The sequence below is a fragment of the Microtus oregoni genome, unplaced genomic scaffold, assembly GCF_018167655.1.
Source record: "Microtus oregoni isolate MIOR12 unplaced genomic scaffold, Mior012 000062F_ref0000492, whole genome shotgun sequence".
Classification (NCBI taxonomy): domain Eukaryota; kingdom Metazoa; phylum Chordata; class Mammalia; order Rodentia; family Cricetidae; genus Microtus; species Microtus oregoni.
In genome coordinates, this window is record NW_024543872.1 from 11243463 (window position 1) to 11262956 (window position 19494).

A 19494-nucleotide genomic window follows, 5' to 3' on the forward strand; every position below is an offset into this window, starting at 1 on the left:
CACTTCCAGAGGCCCCTGGAATGATTTCTTTGAAGGAGTTGATGAGAAAATTCACACCCTCCTATGGTAACAGTGCCTTTTATTAGCAGAGCTTAAACAACACAAGAATGTACTTACCAAGCCCTGCTCTGGTGTTGCCCACTCAGCTCTGATATTCCCTCTACATCACCAAGAGAAAGGAACTTCCCTGAGAATTCTGATCTAGCTGATAGGACCCACGCCACAAGCAGTGAGATACCTTAGCAAGAACTTGAACTAGCGGCTAAGGGATAGCCAGAATGCCTAAGGGAAATCAAAGTTACAGTGTTCCTGGCCCCTGGAGCACATAAATTAACCCTGGGAAGTCAACTCATTGCATATACCCTCCCCAACACTGGGACATACTTAACTCAAAAGGACAGCAGAATTGTGAAATATCAAGTTTGTCTACCGGAAGGACCAGAGGTGCTGTTTAAGGTCTGTCCCTCCCTCAGTCCTGCTACTTACCTTCCTGATGGGGAGAATCTTGAGCGTGTAAGCCAGGAGGTCTTGCTATAAACCATGACCTTAAAGACGAATCTATAGAAAACTCCATCCTCCCACTGTTTGCTGATGGGAGTTCATCCATTCAGAAGAGAATTAATAAGGCAGGAAGTGACCGTTGGAATAGAATACTAGACTCTTGAATCCAAAACTCTCCATATCAATACTGCTTTTGCTGTTCAGAGTTCAAAAGCCCATATTCCTCAAAACAAACAAACAAACAAAAAACCATGGTCTTGTTCCTCACAGCAATGGTAACACCAGCTTCTACAGTGGTTACTTTTATATTGCTGTGATAAATCACCATAATTTATGGGAGGGGAATTTTGTGGGGGCTTACAGTTCCAGGGGGATAAGGTTCCTTATGGCAGGGCAGCAAGCTAATAAGCAGCTTTCCTCTGTGGTTTCTGTTTCTACGCCCTGATCTCCCTTTATGGTGGACTGTGATCAGGATGTGTAGCCAAATGAACCATTTCCTCTTCGGTTGGTTTTGGCCATGGTGTTTACCACAGAAATGGGAAGCAAACTGATATTTATGCTTATCTGGTACTATACACTCATACGGCTATCTGGAAGGAAACAGATGTCGTCAACAATCCTTACGAACCCCATAAATATTCCACGAAAATTCTAAATCTAATACAGGCATCTCTGCTGCAGGCTTCTAGCCAAAAATATATGGGGACCCCAAGACTTCTCTTACCAGAAAGCAGTTTATGATGTCAGACTTCTAGCAGATTATTATCCAAATGCCAGAGCTGGGAGAATTACAGACATGAGGTTTTCACACATTTTTGCTTCTCTGTCTTCTGTAGATGGCTGCATACATTCTGACTGAATGTTTTACAGTCCTTGGCTAGAGTGACGGGGGAAAGGAAGAGAACCGCAGGAGCGATGTGACCAGTCCACTTAGGGAAACTGACCAACCTGAGCATGGACACTGACCAGCTTACAGGCTGTTTCCTGTTTCTTTCCACTTAGTCCTCAAACACCCTCTGTTCCCCCTACCACATTCCCCCTCTATTGATGCTTAATCTTAGTATCAATAACATCATTTTAGTTTGAATTTTAATAGCATCATAATAGGTGACCATCCACCCCCCCCCCCCACGACCTCTATAAGGCTGGAGAGAAACCTGTGTCTAAGGAAACAGTGTAAGGTAAAATCAAGTATCCTTCCAGAATCAAAAACATAACAGGAATATTTTAAATCTCCCAAAAGTTGAAAACCATTTTCTAAATAAACTGTATGGGTTAGCCATTTTAGCTTTGGACTGCTATGTGGACCACTTTCCCTTTTCTTGTGATCTCTTCTTGATCTTTTAATCATTTATTTGGACAAGGAGTTGTTTAGATGTTATTTATAGCTCTGCATCCATCAAAAGATAATATTGGTTGTCTTAATTAACAATTTGAGTTGAGGGTATGACCTCCCTTCTTCCTATGCATCCTCTAGACTGCTTGATATTTATTTGAGGGGGTATTGTGGGTCAAAGCATATGTATTTTTATCCTTTGGTGTTGATACAGAATACATGATTTTATTATGCCTACTAATTTTAGAACTCTTTCCTTATAAGACAAAAGAGTACGGTAATATCCTGTCCTAGCAGAGTGATGGAATGTGTGAATAATAGAATTACAGAAGGAAAACTCTTTGTCCACAAGCCACCATTGCTGGATAAGTTACCTCCTCCTTTCCCCATACTTTCCTATCCCAGCTCACAGCCAATAGCTTACTTACAAACCTAGCTCCAGCCCCCAGGCCTGTGAGCCCTCTTGGATCGTGAGTCACTTCTCTTTCCTATAGTCCCTATCATGTGGCTATTTCCACACCCACGGGCTGAACTCCAGGCCCACAGCCCACAAACCGCTTCTGTTCACAAGCTGCCTTTGCCTGGCAAGTCGTTTCTTCCCTTCTTCACCTATCACTTCACCTGCTGCCATCTCCACACCCACGAGCTTAGCTCAAGATTATTGCATCACCTCATCAGAATAGACAATTATATTCCTTCGGGGAAATGGTATGTCCTGCAAGGCTTTGGTGTTCTGAAACACAAAACAATGACTTATCTTTATGCTTCTAGTCTTTGAGTGGGGTGAGCTAGGCTAGACAGGGGCAACAGCAGGATACCTGAGAGGATTTTGGTGAGGGTCCGGTGATGATGGTGTACCAGAGGCCTTGAACCAGACCAGCGAATCTCTGCAATGAGAACTTTGCGGGTGGAACTCATTGGACAAAAGGGGGCACCGTGTGACACACTGCAGCTCCCAGTGCCTCTAGGATGAATGAATAGGTGTTGGAAAGATGAACAAGTAAGGTTGTTTTGGTATTTGTTTGTTTTGAATTGATTTTTTGTGAGTGTGGTTTCTTTTGGGGGCATGCTTTGGAGGTGAAAGGAGGATATGAATGGACAGGGAGGTGAGTGGGACTGGGATGCATGATGTGAAATTCCCAAGAAATCAATAAGAATTATGTTATAAATAAGAAAAATATAAAACAACAACAACAAAACCCCACGTGAATTAAGGAGGGAAAGTTGTAGGGGACGGACTGGAGGAGAGAAAGGGGGAATATGCTACCTTCATGTTGAAAGACAAATTATCTATTTGTAAGACTCCCACGGGGAGAGTCTAAAAATGACACATTTAATCCTGTTCTCCCAAATTAATCAAATTGTGATTCTTTAATCATATTCTATATACATGTTATAAGTAATGATAAAAATTAAACACAATTAACAGTAAAGCATGAAAACTGGGAGTAAACAATAATGAGGAAAAAGAACTCAGTCACCACCTGTAAGCTCTGGGCTTTGACATGATCATCAGATACCCAAACAATGGTAGACAAAATAGTGACACTTAGGGATATTTATATCTAAAGGGCAACCACAAAAGCTAATGGGGGCTTTTTAATATTGAAGCAACCCCGTGCTTTACTTCAATATTATTTGGAAAACAAATCCCAGATGTAATAACAGCATAAACTGCATGTAGTTTGAGGACTTCCCTCATGAGTCACATAATAGAAGGCCGAAACCTGGTGCCAGGGAGAACTGTCTCCCAGTGATTCCAGAGTTGCGAGGACTTGCCAGACCACCTCTGAAGACAGAGAAATAGACACTATGATGGGCCGGACCACACCCAGACCTGGGCTGCCTTCCGAGGTATACAAATTTCCAGTCTACCTCTTAAACCTAAGCCTGGGTCAGGATCTGAATAGCTGGGTGGGTGTGCGCGCGCATGCGCGCACGCGCCTGTTTGAGTTTGTCACTGGTTCTCTTTGCCCCTCTTTCCCACTTTTCACTGTTGTTTCTTAATTGGATATTGAGGCTGGTGACAGAGCCTAGCTAGTTAGGGCTGCCAGGGTACGGGGGCTAACTCTTACGACTCTGATCTAAACTTTCACGACAAGAGAGGGGAAGATTACGTATATGACAAAGGACGGCATGAAAATCTAAACGCTCCACTTTACTCCATTCTGAGATCAAAGGTGTGAGTGACTGAAATCTTTGCTCTTCGTAGTTTTCCATCATGTTACCTTTGGCATTATATTAATATGTACCTAGCTTGGACTCGGGGGATTACACGATTAGGATGCTCAATGATTCGTGTGTGTGTGTGTGTGTGTGTGTGTGTGTGTGTGTGTGTGTGTGTATGATGATTTCGCCAGGGGGCAGAAACATTTTGACACCAAGTACCAACGTTTATTACATGAAAGAAACTGAAATAAGATATTTCCTTTTAAGAGAAATCATTACACAGATTTGGTTCTAGGTAAACACTGCAAAAAACACAGAACCAATAAAGGCTGTGGTTCTGCATTATACATTGTGATTATAGAAATGCGAAGATCTATTTGCTTGGGAACTCTTTGACATCCGTGTTATTCTGCAGGTCAATTATGTTAATTACGTGACCATGGAATTCTCTGGTCTATAAAATATTTAGATGATTAATAAGCATTCTTCCATATTAATCCTTGTTAGCAAAGATGTGCGTTTACTCAAAACAAAGAGCATGAAAATAAAACATAACAAAACAAAACCAAGGCCTGTGGCTCCTCCTCCAAGCAACCCCCCTCCCGGTGGTGATGAATGGGAGGGACTGTATGCCCCCTCCCTCGGGAGACTATCCTTTCACTGCTTTAGGCCGTTTTGGAATTCTTTCTTTAGAAGAGATATTTTTTAAAATCAAACAAAGCAGCTGCTGTTCCTGTGAGTGGCACACCACAAACAAGGAGCCGAGGACAGGGACGGTCGGCAAGGCTGGGCTGGTGAAAATGCAGTCCGGTTGCTGGAGTGTCTGAAGATGCGCTTTTCCCCGGTCTGAGATCCGCTCACACTTTGAATGAACCCATCCATCTTTACAGGCTTTTCCTACCGGAACGGGAGTTTCGCGGGCGAGCGCTTTTTCTCTAGACCCTCTCGGAAGGACATAGCCACCGGAGAGACGACGGTAACTGGGAGACTTTGCGGGTCTGCGGGGTGGTCGGGCAGGTTGCGAGCGGCTGCTGGGAGGGCGTGACGGGCGAAGGCTGGAGGTTCGCGCCGGCTGCCCGCATCCAGATGTGCAAGCCAGCCGCCGCCAGGGAGGCTTCGCCGAGCAGCCCCGGCCTAAACGCCTTGCAGGAGGTTTGTCCCTGCCTGCGCGCCGTGCCCTGAGCTCTTAAGCAGGGAAAGCGCGCGGACATGGGCGAGACCATGTCAAAGAGACTCAAGTTGCACCTCGGAGAGGCGGAGATGGAGGAGCGGGCGTTCCCCAATCCCTTCCCGGACTATGAGGCCGCCGCCTCCGCCGCGGGGCTCGCCGCTGGAGCTGCGGAGGAAACGGGCCGTGCTTGCCCTCTCCCCACCACAGACGACCCGGGCCTGCCTTTCCACCCCAACGGGAAGGTGAGTTGGCTGCCAGGGCCCGCACCAGCGGTTGGGAGGGTGAGGCCACCTTCGCCAATGGTAGCGTCCGGCGGCCACGCCCTGGGGTGCGATGACGTCATCGGCGTGCGTCCCGTCTGGTGTCTGTCCAGCCGAAGAGGCTGGGAAAAGGCGGCTGGGCGGTGGGTTCGAGATCTGATAGACTTTACTTGGATCTTTTGGCCACTGAAGCACTCTGATGGAGCACTTTGTTGTTTCTTGGGACTAAAAAGTGAATTGTTGGGGTTAGTAGATTTTACCACACCTGTCTGTGGGCACGCCCTTACTTGGAGAAAGGCTAAAGTCACACCTTATTCAATCTTTCTAATTAATTTTGTTCGTTTTTTTTTTTTTTTGAGACAGGGTTACTCTGTAACAGCCCAATCTGCCTTGCAACTAGCACTTGTAGACCACGCTGGCCTCAAACTCACAGAGATCCTCCTGTCTCTACCTCCCGAGTGCTGGGATTAAAGGCGTGCACTACCACCGCCCAGCCTTAATTTTGTTCTTTTAACAATTTCATACATGTATGTTATGGTTGCTCCCACCCCATTGTCGGCTCCTTACCCCATCTAAAGCTACCTCCCCTACAAATCGCTTCCTCCACATTTACATCGTTTGTTTGTTTGAGTCTTCCTGGGCTTGACCGTCTGTGTGAATTATCCGTTGGAACCCGATGGATTCTCTAGGGTACACAACTGAAGACAATGGCTACTCCTCTTCCAGAGTCAGCCTGATAATTCGTCATTATGGGTTAGGGTCCCTTGAGCTCCTCCCCATCCATGACTGTTGGGAGGGCCCTTGTTGTGCACATCCAGTGAAATAATTAGCAATTCAGAGCTCACTGTTACATTGACTGTGTCCTATCTTAGAGGCTAGCATTTTCCCGTTCGTCCCTATCTTCTGGCTCTTGCATTTTTTTCTAACCGTTCTTCCCCAATGTTCCCACATCTTAGAGGGTGTAGTACAAATGACTTATTTAGGGCCAAGCTTTCATCTGTTACTTGTAGCACCCAAAAGTGCTATGACTGTCTTAAAGCATTATTTATTTATTTTTGAAACAGAATCTCTCTGTGTAGCTCCTGGGTGGCCTGGAACTCCCAGATACCCACAGCCTCTGCCTCCCTAGTGCTGGGATTAAACACAGGCCCCAGCGTGCTCAGCACATTAGGCTGTTTTTATCTCTAACTTTTGAGGAACCTCTAGGTTGATTTCCAAATTTGCTGCACCAGATTACACTCTCCCCAACATTGTAAAAGGACCCCCCCCCTTTCTCCACAACTGTGCTAGCCCTTGTTATTTGTATTGGTGATAGGCGTTCTGACTGGGGTAAAATGGAATTTTAAGGTAATTTTAATCTGCATGTCACTCTGTGTCATTCATTGCAGAGGCTGTTGAACCCTTTTTTAAAAAAAATGTTTGCTATTTGTAGTACTTGTTTTGAGAACTTCCTTTTAGAAGTGCACAGGCACCTCTACCTTTTAAAAAAGTCAGTTTGTGGAAGTGTTTTTCCTGCATGCGCATGCCTAGTACTGAGGAGGTCAGATGAGGGCGCAGGTTCCTCTGCAAATGCAGTTTTGGACCCTTTTGAGCAACTGTGTGGGTGCTAGGACCAAACCTAGATCCTCTGCAAGAGCAGCAAATGCTCTTCCAATCCTACGTAGCCCTTTTAAAAAAATGTTGTGTGTTTTCTTGGTGTTTAGGGTGATTTTTTTTTTTAGTTTGTTTTGCTTTTTAGGTCTTTGTATGTTCCAAACACTAGACACTAATAATCTTCTTGAATGTATAGCTGGAAAAGGTTTTCTCCTGTTCCATGGGCTGTCATTGAGATCCACCCCATTTGTTGACTGTGGTCATAATGCCTATGCTGCTGGAGTCCTGTTTGAAAAGTCCTTACCCGTGCCTGCACATTGAAATATACTCCCTACTTTTTCCTCTGATAGTTTTAGAATGTCAAGTCTTATGTTGAGGTGGTTTTGTGCAGGAGACAGGTGAAGATCTAGTTTCTTTCTTTTGAAACTTGATACCCAAGATTCCCAGCACTGCCATGACCTGCATAGCTTTAGGACTACCTTGTGGGGCAATGGGGGGGGGGAATGGAGAAACAACAGACCTCTTACAGAAAAGGCGCTGTGTGGAGAACTGGTCTCATCAGTCCAGATTTGGTTCATGGGTTATGTAGAACTTAGTGTGGAGGTGATGTTAGGTCTCAGACCTGGGACAAAGGCTGGGGTGCCTATTTAACATATCAAAGTGGACACTGGCCGCCAGATTCTCCCTGTAGAGCTCAGTCCTTACCTGTTACAGGGCCATCCTGGCTGGCATAGTCCACCCTCTACCGCAAACTTCTCAAGCCCAGGGACTGGGCTGCCCTTCCTATATAACCCAACCATTTTGGTTACCTGGCCCTTTTCAGCTACTCTCTTTTGGACCTCCTGGCTGCTGCACCTGGTTCCCCCCTCTCCCCTCTCCATCCCCCTCCCCTTCTCCCCATATGGTCCAGCTTAGGGTCATGTCCATTCTGGGACTCTCCCAGATGTCCCTGTCTCTAACTATGCTCTCCCATGTATCTGTAATAAAATTTTCCCTCCACCATACCTAGGAGCAGTCATGTCTTTTTCTTTCTTTCTTTAGTGGGTTTGTTATATAGAGCTGAGTGAGGAGGTGGGTTTAGCATATGCTGCTGAATGAGGAGGTGGTTGGCTAGTCTTTGTTGGGATTCTCTGCAAGGGAACAATCTGAGGTTGCAGTCATTCAGGGAGGAAGATGTTGATCTTTGCAAATACTGTCAACATCCATTCTTGGAACAGGGAAAGCCTTTGCCAGTTCCCTGATTCTGACATGGGGAAGGGTATGCAGTTTGCATAGTCTGAGTCACTGGAGTCCTTGATAAGGCCTTGGTCATGTCAATAATACACACTCCCTGTGGACTTAATCAGCTTCCCAAGTGACATCATTTGTTCCAGTGAGATTTTGGCTTTTTTTTTTTGTCAAAAAACCCCCCAAAAGCCTAAAACTAAAAACCCAAACAACAATAAGAAGCCCACGTAGAGGAAGTAACATGGTTTTATCCCTGAGTTCTCTGTTATACTCCACTGATCTACATGTTTTGTCTGAACCCCATGACATCTCTATTAATATGGCTCTGAGCTAAAACTGAAATCAGGTGTGGTGTTGCCTCCACTAGGATTGGGATGACTGTCCTGTCTTGTTTGTTTCCATATGTGCTTTAGCATTACATTTTCTGTTACTGTAAAGTATGGCTTGACATTTTGATAAAGATTGCATTGAATCTGTAGATTGCTTTTGGTAGGATGGGCATTTTCACAATGTTTATTTTCCCAATCCATATGCATGGGTGTGTAGTCCCATTTTCTAGTTTTAGTTTCTTTCTTTGGGGCCTTATTAAAGTTTTCACTGTAGAGGTCTAGATTTATTCCTGGGTGTTTTGTACATGCATGCCTGTGTGTTTATGTGTGTGTGTGTGTGTGTGTGTGTGTGTGTGTTGTGACTGGGTTTAATTACTTGGTTTCCTTTTCAGTATGTTTGTCATTGGTAAATAGGGAGGCTACTGATTTGTGTGTTAGATTTGTATACTGCCATTTTGCCGGAAGTGCTTATCAGCTCTCAAGAGTTTTTTGGTGAAGTCTCTATCAGTCTCTTTTGTATAGGGGTTCATCATCTGGTAACAGAGGCAACTTTGGCTTTTCTTATTAGTGTCCCTTTATTTCCTTCTCTGTCACATTACTCCTAGCTAAGAACTTAAGCACTCTGTTGAAGAGGACTGTAGGGCACAGGGATCTTTGTCTTGTTCATGGTTTTTGTGGGAATGCTTTGGGCTTTTCTCATTAGTTTGATGTTGGCTGTATATAGCTCTGAGATTCCAAAAGCCCAGGCCAGAGCCAGTTTCCTTGTTTTTCTGTCTTCTGCCTGTGGATGGGGTGTGAGGTCTCAGCTACTGCTCCAGCACCATGCCTGCCTGCCAAGATCTCTGCTGTAATGAAAACCATACTAACCTTTGAAACTGTGACCAACCCCAATGCTCTTGTAACCAGCCTTAGTCATGATGTCTTTTCACAGCAATTGAACAGTGATGAAGATGGTGTCGTACCAGCGCTGTGATTGATTATGAGCTAGAGAAAAAGTGAAACAGAAGTTGTGTTGCCCTTGAAAATGAAAAGGAGACATTAGAAAGGGAAGGGTCAGATACTGTGAAAGCAGAGCCTGGCGTAGGAGTTTCTCTCTGTAACACTTTTAGTACTTGACAGCTCTTTACCTGAAATTGCTCTGTCCATCTGGTTCAGAGCTACTGAGCTCCAGGAACTGGTTATGGCAAGTAATCCAGTAGCTGTGAAGGGTAGATGGTTTTTTAACTAGCAGCATCAGTTTTATGTGGTATTTTGTGGTATTGGGGGAGGAAACCCGCACCAAATTTGATAGAGGAAATTAATATAAAGGATTGCTATTAACTATAATGAGATTGGTGTAATGAGAAATGTTTCATAATGAATAAAGAGAACTCTGGAGAATATAGGAATAGCAGACATGAGGAACAGCCTGTACTGCTAGGACCGAGAGAGCACACAAGGACAAGGCTCTGGGTAGCAGTTATCTGATGCTGGACTATAAATTACCCTGAATTTAGCAACTTATAAAACACTTATCTCACACAGTGTCTGAAGGTAAGGAGTCCAGATCCTCACAATACTGCAATTAGCTGTGTGATTCTGACTCAGGCTTGTCACGAAAATGCAGCCATTCCAGAGCTCAGTAAAGTAAAGATAATCTCCCTCCTTCACACAGTTGTTGGAAGGCCGTACGTACTAGCTACTCGCTGATGGCTTCAGTTGACTACCTTTTTTCCCTTTTATATTTCTCTCTCTCTCTCTCTCTCTCTCTCTCTCTCTCTCTCTGTGTGTGTGTGTGTGTGTGTGTGTGTACATGCACACACATACATGCCGTGGTTCTCTCCTTCCACCATGTGATTTTTGGGAATTAAATTCAGGTTGCTGGGCTTGGCGCAAGTGCCTGTACCAACTTACCCCCTCACCAGCCCCAAGGGCTCAGTTTCTCACCATGCAGGTCTTGCCAAGAGCTGCCTTCATGACAGAGCAGCTAGCCTCTCCTGACAGCGAGTGGTCAAGAAGACACAAAATGCTCAAGCGTGTTCTCACAGAATCTGAGACTGAAGAGTAAAGAGGGCCGGTTTTGAAAGACTTGATTAATCTGAAGAAAAGAATGAAATTAGAGAAACTTTTACTTTGTATTTGTAATTTGATCGTCTTGAACTATTGGAAATGGTTTATTTTATGGCTACTTAATTTTCCATAGCTTAAAAAATTTAATGGATTCTCTTCCATTTTAAAATGTATTTGACATCTTTATTATCTATATTATAAAAATATAAGGAAGCTGGGCAGTGGTGGCGCATGCCTTTAATCCCAACACTTGGGAGTCAGAGGCAGGCGAATCTCTGTGAGTTCGAGGCCAACCTGGTCTACAAGAGCTAGTTCCAGGATAGACTCCAAAGCTACTGAGAAACCCTGTGTCGAAAAAAAAACAAACCAAACCAAAACAAAACAAAATATAAGGAAATCGGTACTTCTCAGTTGCCAAGAGAATATAATTTATTCCAGATGCACAGATGGGTATGTGAGCCTCTAGCTACCCAAGTGGCTGAAGCAGAAAGATGGCTTGAGCTCAGGAGTTAGAATCCAAGCATGAGAAACTTAAATGAGATTCCATATCTTAAAACCAGAGAAATTGAAGTACAAAGTGAAGAAGAGTAGTGTGTGGGTGCGGGGATGTGGATGGAAGGGTATCATCTATAATCCGTGTCAGAGTGAGGGTTGTGTGTCAAGGGCATCAGCACTAACTAGATACCTGTTAGGAATGCAGCTCTCACCCCAAACCTAAGAAACTATGGTCTCCCCTTATTATTCTTGTGAGGCACATAGGAAAAAATATTATTTTGAATATTTTTCAAGAACATGACTGGGGAGATTTGTATGCTTCAGAACCACCCGAGTCTATATGCCCATCCCACTTCTGTCCTTTTGATACCATCATGGTGTTGTTGAGTAGGGTTGCAACTGTAATGATTCAGCCACAATATGGCTGATGTTTCCGGGTTCCAGGGCCATGCACCTGCGGAAAGCCCTCAGGTAGAAGTGCATAGGCATCTCTTAAATGCTGGAGGTGCCATCTTCAGCCCCCCCCCATCTGTCTCATTTCTAACCATATGCCCCTCATACAGTCCTTTGCCCTGAGACACTGAGTTGGGGAACCTGTGCCCTCTGAATGCAGATCCACTGCTTTGCACTTGACACCATGGTGTGAACTGAAGCTCCCAGAAGGGGAAAAAAAGGAAAAGAAATGTGTATTTGGTGCTGGAGGGGGCAAACTAACTGCACCTAGAATTAAATATAATTATTAAGAAAAATGTTTTATAACTGCTCTAAAGAAAAATAATGAAGAAAAGGAACCATCAAGTAAGAAAAAGATAAAAAAAAAGTTCTAAAAATATTTTTAGTAAAGTCCTGGAGAGACTAGGGATACAAGGGATATACCCTGACATAATAAAGGCAATTTGCAGAAAGCACATATCCATAGCCAACATCAAAATAAATGGAGAGAAACTCTAAGCATTTCCATTAAAACTAGGAACAAGACTAGGCTGTCCACTCTCTCCATATCTATTCAGTATAGTACTTGATGTCTTGGCTAGAGCAATAAAACAACTGAAGGAGATAAAGGGGGTACAGATAGTCAGGGATAAAGTCAGAGTATCCGTTTTGCAGATGATACGATAGTATACATAGTGATCCTAAATCTTCCACCAGGGAACTTCTGCAGCTGATAAACACATTCAGCAAAGTAGCAGGATAGAAAATTAATACACAGAAAATCAGTAGCCTTCCTATATTCCAAGGACAAATGAACTAATAAAGAAATCAGGGAAGCCACCTTTACAAAAGCTTCAAAAATGTATTTCTTGGGGTAACTCTAACAAAACAAGTGAAAAACTGGTATTTATAAACCTTAAGACGTTGAATACAGAAATTGAAGAAAATATCAGAAGATGGAAAGATCTCTCATGCATATAGAATGATAGGATTAATATAGTAAAAATGGTCATACTACTATGGACTCAGTGCAGTCCCTAACAAAATTCCAACACAATTCTTCACAGAACTTGAAAGGATAATTTTCAGCTTCATATGTGAATATAGAAGCAAAACAAAAACCCCTCAAAACCAACAACAGCAAACAAATAGGACAGCTAGAATAATCCCGAATAATAATAAAAAAAAAAAAACTGCTGGAGGTGTTGCCATCCCTGATCTCAAATTGTACTGTGGAGCTATAGTAAAAAACAGCACAGTATTGCCATAAAAACAGACAATGTAGATCACTGGAATTAAAGTCCACATACTCGTGGACACCTGAGGTCTAATGAAGGAGCCAGAATACACACCAGAGAAAAGACAGACTGTTCAACAAATGGTGCTGGTCAAACTGGACGGCTGCATGTAGAAGAATGCAAATAGATCCATACTTCTCACCCTGTGCAGAACTCAAGTCCAGATGGATCAAAGGTCTCAACATAAAGCCAACTATACTGAATCTGATAGAAGAGAAGTAGTGAACAGTCTTGAACTCACTGGCACAGGAAAGGACTTTCTGAACAGAAGGACATCAATAGTACAGACACTAAGAATAGCAATTAATAGACATCTCATGAAATTGAAAAGCTACTTTATAGAGCCTAGGCAGTTTGGATGCTCACCTTACGAGACCTGGATAGAGGTGGGTAGTCCTTGGGCTTCCCACAGGTCAGGGAACCCTGATTGCTCTTCGAGCAGATGAGGGAGGGGGACTTGAGCGGGGGAGGGGGAGGGAAATGGGAAGCGGTTGCGGGGACGAGGCAGAAATCCTTAATAAATAAATAAATTAAAAAAAAGAAAACATATAGTGGAAAAAAAAAGAAAAGCTACTTTATAATAAAGGACATATTTTTTAGACAAAGCGGCAAGCTACAGAATGGGAAAAGATTTTCTAAATACACGTCAAATAGAGAGTTAAGTATCTAAAACTGTATAAAGAGATTAAAAATGGACATCAAGAAAACAAATAATGATATTCTGCCATACTCATAGATCTGTTCATTGCTTAGCCATTAGAGAATCCTCCTGCAGCAGATGGAACCAAATACAGAAACCCACAGACAGACAACATGCAGAGAGTGAGAGATGTTTTAGGACTCTCCCCCATCAAATTCCACTCTTTGGGACTCATGGGAACTTCATGGACGAGGAAATGGAAAGAGTGTAAGAGCCAGAGGGGTTGGAGGACACCAAGAAATCAATGCCTTTTAGATACAACATGGGTAGCACACATATAAACTCAAGGAAACTGAGGCAGCCTGCACAGCCCCCATATGGGTCTGCACCATATAGGGCCCTAGAAATGAAAGGAGAAGTGGACACATGTAGTTGGTTGTTTTATTCTTTTTACTTTTTACTCTTTTCTCTTTACTCTTGGGGCCTGCCACCAAGCTCCCAAATGAATCACACACATTCTTTCTTATGAGTGTCTGGCCTTAGCTTGGTTTGTTTCTAGCCAGCTTTTCTTAACCTATACATAAGATTATAGTGAATTTTTATATGGGATTACTCAGCTCAAGTGCATGGTGCCATCCCCGAGTAGCTAGCTGGTCATGGAGTTATTAGAATGATCAAGCCATGAGGAACAAGCCACTAAGCATCACTCCTCCATAGTCTCTGTTTTCAATTCCTACCTATAATTTCCTGCCCTGTTTGGGCTCCTGCTCTGATTTTCTCCTGTGATGGACTCTGATGTGGTAGTGTTTCTGACTGTATCACACTGTTATATTACAGTCATAGAAACCCTAACTTAGACAATACATCTAAATATTTGGAGCTGGGATCCAAAGATGAGAAAGAAATGCAATATTTATCCATGTGGGTCTGAGTTAGCTGACTAACTTTAATATTTTCTAGTTCTAGCCACCTATCTGCAAATGTCACAATGCCATTTTTATTTATAGCTGAATAGTATTCCATTGTGTATATAGACCATTTTTATTGTCCATTCATTAATTTAAGGCCATTTGGTTTCTTTTCATTCCTTAGCTATTTTAAGTATAGTGGCAATGAACATGGCTAAGCACAGTATCTGTAGAATAGGGTGCTGAGTCCTCGGGGCATATGCCAAGAAGTGGCATAACTGGGTCATATGGGAGATTTATTTTTAGTTTTCTGAGATTTTTCCACATATTTCCAGACTGGCTGCATCAGTTTGCACTCCCACCAACAGTGGCTGAGGGTTCCTGTTTCCCTGCTCCCTGTCCAGTATTTGTTGTAGGTGGTTTTGATGGTGTTAACCATACTGCCTAGGGTAAGATGAAATCTCTAAGTTGCTTTGATGTACATTTCCATAACTGCTAAGAACAATGAACATGTTAAAGATATTTCTTAGCAGTTTTTACTTATTCTTCTGAGAACTTTGTTCAGATCCATGGCCCATTTTTTAATTGTTTATTTTTCTCTTTGTATTTAGAGTTCTTTGTGCATTCCTGTTATTAATCGTTTGTCAGATGTATAGCTGGCAAAGGGTCTCACACACTTTGTAAGCTTAATTTTTGCTTGCTTGCTTGTTTCCTAAAGAGCCCAGAAGTTATATGAGGTTCCTCTTGTCAGTTGTCAGCCTTGATTCCTCGGCATGTGGAGTCCTATTCACAAGTCCTCTTCTACACCTCTGTCTTGTAAGGTGCTGCCTACGGTGTTTGTGTGTATGCTTGTGTGTAAGGCTTGCCTAGAGGTTAAGCCTTTCAGGTTTCACAGTGAAGTCTTTGATCCATTTGAAGTTTGGTTTGTGCATGGTGATAGATAGGGCCTAATTTCATTTTTCTACTTGTGGACATACAGTCTTCCCAGACCCAGTTTTGGCAGATGCTATCTTTTCTCCAGTGTATGCTTTTAGCATGTTTGCCAACTATCAGATGACTGTAATTATGTGTACCTAAGTACTATTTTGTTCTATTGGCCAACATGTTGGTTTTTCTACAATATCATGGTATTTTTACTACTATAGTTCCGTAATTCTGTATCTGGAATGATAATCCCTCCAGTATTGTTCTTCTTGCTCAGGATTGTTTTGAAAGTGTTATGTTTTCCATGCATTTTCATTGGCATGTGCTATCATTTGCATATTGATTTTGGCCATTCTGACTGGTGTAACATGTAATTTTGATTTGCATTTCCCTAGTGGTTAGGGATGTTGAACATTTAAGTGTTTCTAAGTCTGATTAGTTGAGTATCTCATTTTAAAATTAAGTTGTTTTCTTGATATTCAGTTTTTCTCTATATAGTTTAGATACTAACCTATTAAATGAATAATTGCTAAAGTTATTTTCCCATTCTGTAAGCTGCTGCATTGTCCAAATGCTGTGTAGAAGCTTTTCAACTTTATGAAGTACCATTTATTAGTTGTTATTATTAGTGCTGATGATGTTGGTGTTCTGTTCAGAAAGCCCTTTCCTGTGCCAATGAGTTCAAGACTTTCCCCCACTTTCTCTTCTACCAGGTTCAGTGTATCTGACCTTATGTTGATTTGAGATCTCTGTTCCATCTGAAGTTGAGTTTTGTGCAGGTGATCAGTGGAAATTCATTTGCATATTTCTGCTTGTAGGTATCCTGTTTGACAAGCAACATTTGTTGAAGATACTGTCTTCTTTTTCCCCAGTGTGTATTTCTTCCTTCTTTATCAAACCTCATGTCTGTTTTTATGCCAATACCATGCTCGTTTTATTACTATATCTCCACAGTAACATTTGAGGTCAGGGATGGCAATACTTCCAGCAGTTCCTTTATTATTCAGGATTGTTTTAGCTGACCTGCATTTTTATGTTTTCATATGAAATTGAAAATTATTTTTAAGTTTCTATGAAAAAATACATTGAAATTTTTATGGAGACTGGATTGAATTACTAGATTAATTCTACCTATCCCTGAGCACAGGGGATCTATCCGTCCTCTGGTATCTTCTTCGTGGCTGTCTTTTTGCGTTCAGTTTGCACTTTTTTGTTCTCAGGACTTTGTTAGTTGGTTGTTATTTGTTAGGTCTCATTTCCTTTTTTAGGTGGGTATGTTTGTGATGAAGACTAGGCTGCAGCATATTTGAGTTGTCATTTTCCATGTTCAGACTGTGTTCAAGGTACCACACTGTATTACTAGACCTTCCCCTAGGGTAACTTACTGACTCCAGCAGTAGGACCCCTGAATGCGTGACATCCAGCACGTTCTTTTTCTACTTCCTAGAAGTTTTTACTCACTGCCAGGAGTTCCTCTGTGATGGATGGTCTCATACTTACATTCTCTTTTTCTAAGGACTGTTCCGGACCACTGTCCATGTGTTGCTCCATTTCTGGTCTTTTCTCCTGATTTGATTTTGGCTCTGCTCTGTCTCTGGGGTTCAACCTTTTTCTGGGAGGTTTTTATATTTGGAACTGCATCTTACCATCCTGAATGAGTTCCAGACACTTCTGTACCTTTCTGAATGAGTTCCTGGCACTTCTGTAGTCAGGGTGTGTTTGTGCTTTGTGTTCTTTATGGACTTAGCTTCTTTTGGCATGGTTAGGTACTATGTAAAATTATGTTGTAGAGAAATTGTTGGGTGTTTACTTGTAGATGGGTGGCTGTAGTATAGTCTCAAACGTCAAAGAAACCTTTGTTCAAGGGGCACCTGTCAGTGTGAGCCAGGGGACAGGTTTTTTTCTCATGGGGCTGTTCAAGGGTGTATGGACTAGGGAGACTCAGGCTGCAGGAAAGCATTTCTGGTCTCATGGGCTTGATCTGATGGTATGTGGGGGCAGTGGGAATTAGTAGGTGAGTGGGTGCACTATCTCTGGTCTCAATGGGATTCCCCAATGCATGCGTGAGCTCATAGCATACATCTTAGACCTTGCTGAGGTTGTCCAATGGCATATGGGTTGAAAGAACCTTGAAGGTGTGTGGTGTGCTGTCCCTGACCAAAAGGGGATAGTCTGAGAGTGGGTGGGACAGCAGGAAGCTTTTGTTTGTTTTTTTGTTTTCATTGTGAGGTGGGGCCTGGCAGAGCCCAGAGTAGCCTTGAAATTATGCAATTAAACCTGGCATTGAACTCTTTGTCTTTTTGTCTCCACCTCCCAAACACCAGGATTACAGGCAAGTGCTACCATGTCTGTAGTGCTTTGGCTGCTATATTTCTTTAAGAATCATGGCAGGAAGGCATGTCACTGGGAGAGTGAGAGTTTGAGATGGCTTGTCACATTGAGTACGCGGTCACAGACAGAGGGAGAAGAATGCTGGCATTAAGCTGATTCCCTTTTGAACTTAGTCACGGAACCTAGTTCTTGGGTTGGTGCCACCTGCACATAGGGTAGGTTTGCTCTCAGTTAGACCTGTTTAGAATTGCCCTCAGAGGCACACTCATTGTTGTCTCTCTTAGGTGATTCTAAATCAGTCAAGTTGGCAGTGTGAATTAACTATCACCCAGATTTTTTCAATGTTTTTTATATGAACAAAAATGTTTGTGTAGTCAAATAATCTTCTGTTTTTGCTTTTTTTAGTCTGTGTCTTTGATTTCTATGAATTATTCTTTATGATATTATTTATGAGTGCTAATCCATATAAGGCATTGTTTTATTAAAGCATTAACTCTGAAAAGCCAGAATAGGCTCTGGCCACCTGGGAACCAAATAAGGTCATTTTCGCTATTGTGTCCAGTGCAACTTTCCACTGCTTTCATGAATTTCTCTTCTTATGCAATTAAATTTCTTTCTTTCTTTGATTTTTAGATTGTTTCTAACTTCATAAAGCGTATCCAGACCAAAATCAAAGATCTTCTACAGCAAATGGAGGAGGGACTGAAGACAGCGGACCCTCATGATTGCTCTGCATATACTGGTTGGACAGGTGAAGTAGGAACCTCTGTTTTCCGTTCTGGAACTGTGATATATACACCACAACTTTGAAATTTTGTCCTATTTTTAAAATGGTGACGTTTATACCCTTGAAGCTTAGATAGTTTTATTATGAGCTGTTTTGTAGTCTTCTTTCTGAAGAAATACTGTCTGAAGGTTTGATCTTTAACATGTAGTATATACATACATATATATATATATATATTTTATTTTTCGAGACAGGGTTTCTCTGTAGCTTTTGGTTCCTGTCCTGGAACTAGCTCTTGTAGACCAGGCTTGCCTTGAACTCCCAGAGATCCGTCTGCCTCTGCCTCCCGAGTGTTGGGATTAAAGGCGTGTGCCACCACCCCCGGCACATGTAGTATATTTTTACAACATATCTTATATATAGCTATGCAAATGTGTGGCAATAAAAGGCCTACCTATGATTTACTTTGTTGGTTTTGGCTTGTTACATTTTCCGTTCTGACAGGTTTTGATGAAATAGCGTCTCTGGTCTCTTTCATAAATGACTACCTGGTTTGTTATGTTTAATTTTATCCAAATAATTTAAATTATATATATATATATATATATATATATATATACACACACACACACATATGTATATATAATTTTAACAATTTATTTATTTGTTTGTTTGTTTATTACATCATTTAAACAAAAGTCGTATAATTCAGGACCGAAAAAGTATGGTCTCAAAATTAACTGCCTTAACTAATTTTATGTTTTTGCTGTTCTAGCACAGGGATTTTTTTCTTCCTGGTTCTCATGATCTATGATGAGGGAGCTCAGATGAGATCCACAGAGTGTAGTTTAAGGAATAGCAAATGTTTATGACAGATTAAGGTTGAACGCGTTGTGAAGGGGTGAATGTGGGTAGTGGCACAGGGGTCACTCTGTGCTGTAACGTTAGTAAAGGGTCTGAGGGAACAGTGAGCAAAGTGGACAGTGTGAGACCTGTTTTAGGTCAGATTTGTACTATTTCTAGAACAGACAGCTCTTTCTGAGGCCGTTTCCTGTTCAGGGTATTGGCAGTCTGTTTGGACAGGCTATTGGAGAAGGGACGTGG

At 42.2% G+C, this 19494-nt stretch overlaps 1 protein-coding gene across 1 annotated transcript in view; it reads left to right on the plus strand.

Moving 5' to 3' along the window:
- The first annotated feature begins 4616 nt into the window (after positions 1-4616).
- LOC121439712 (lanC-like protein 2) overlaps positions 4617-19494 on the plus strand; it is a 44907-nt gene continuing 30029 nt past the window's right edge. Inside the window, exons 1-2 of the mRNA XM_041640301.1 lie at positions 4617-5419; positions 18297-18414. Of these exons, the coding sequence (XP_041496235.1) occupies positions 5216-5419; positions 18297-18414 (322 nt within the window). The 5' untranslated portion in view covers positions 4617-5215. The remainder of the gene's footprint in view (positions 5420-18296; positions 18415-19494) is intronic.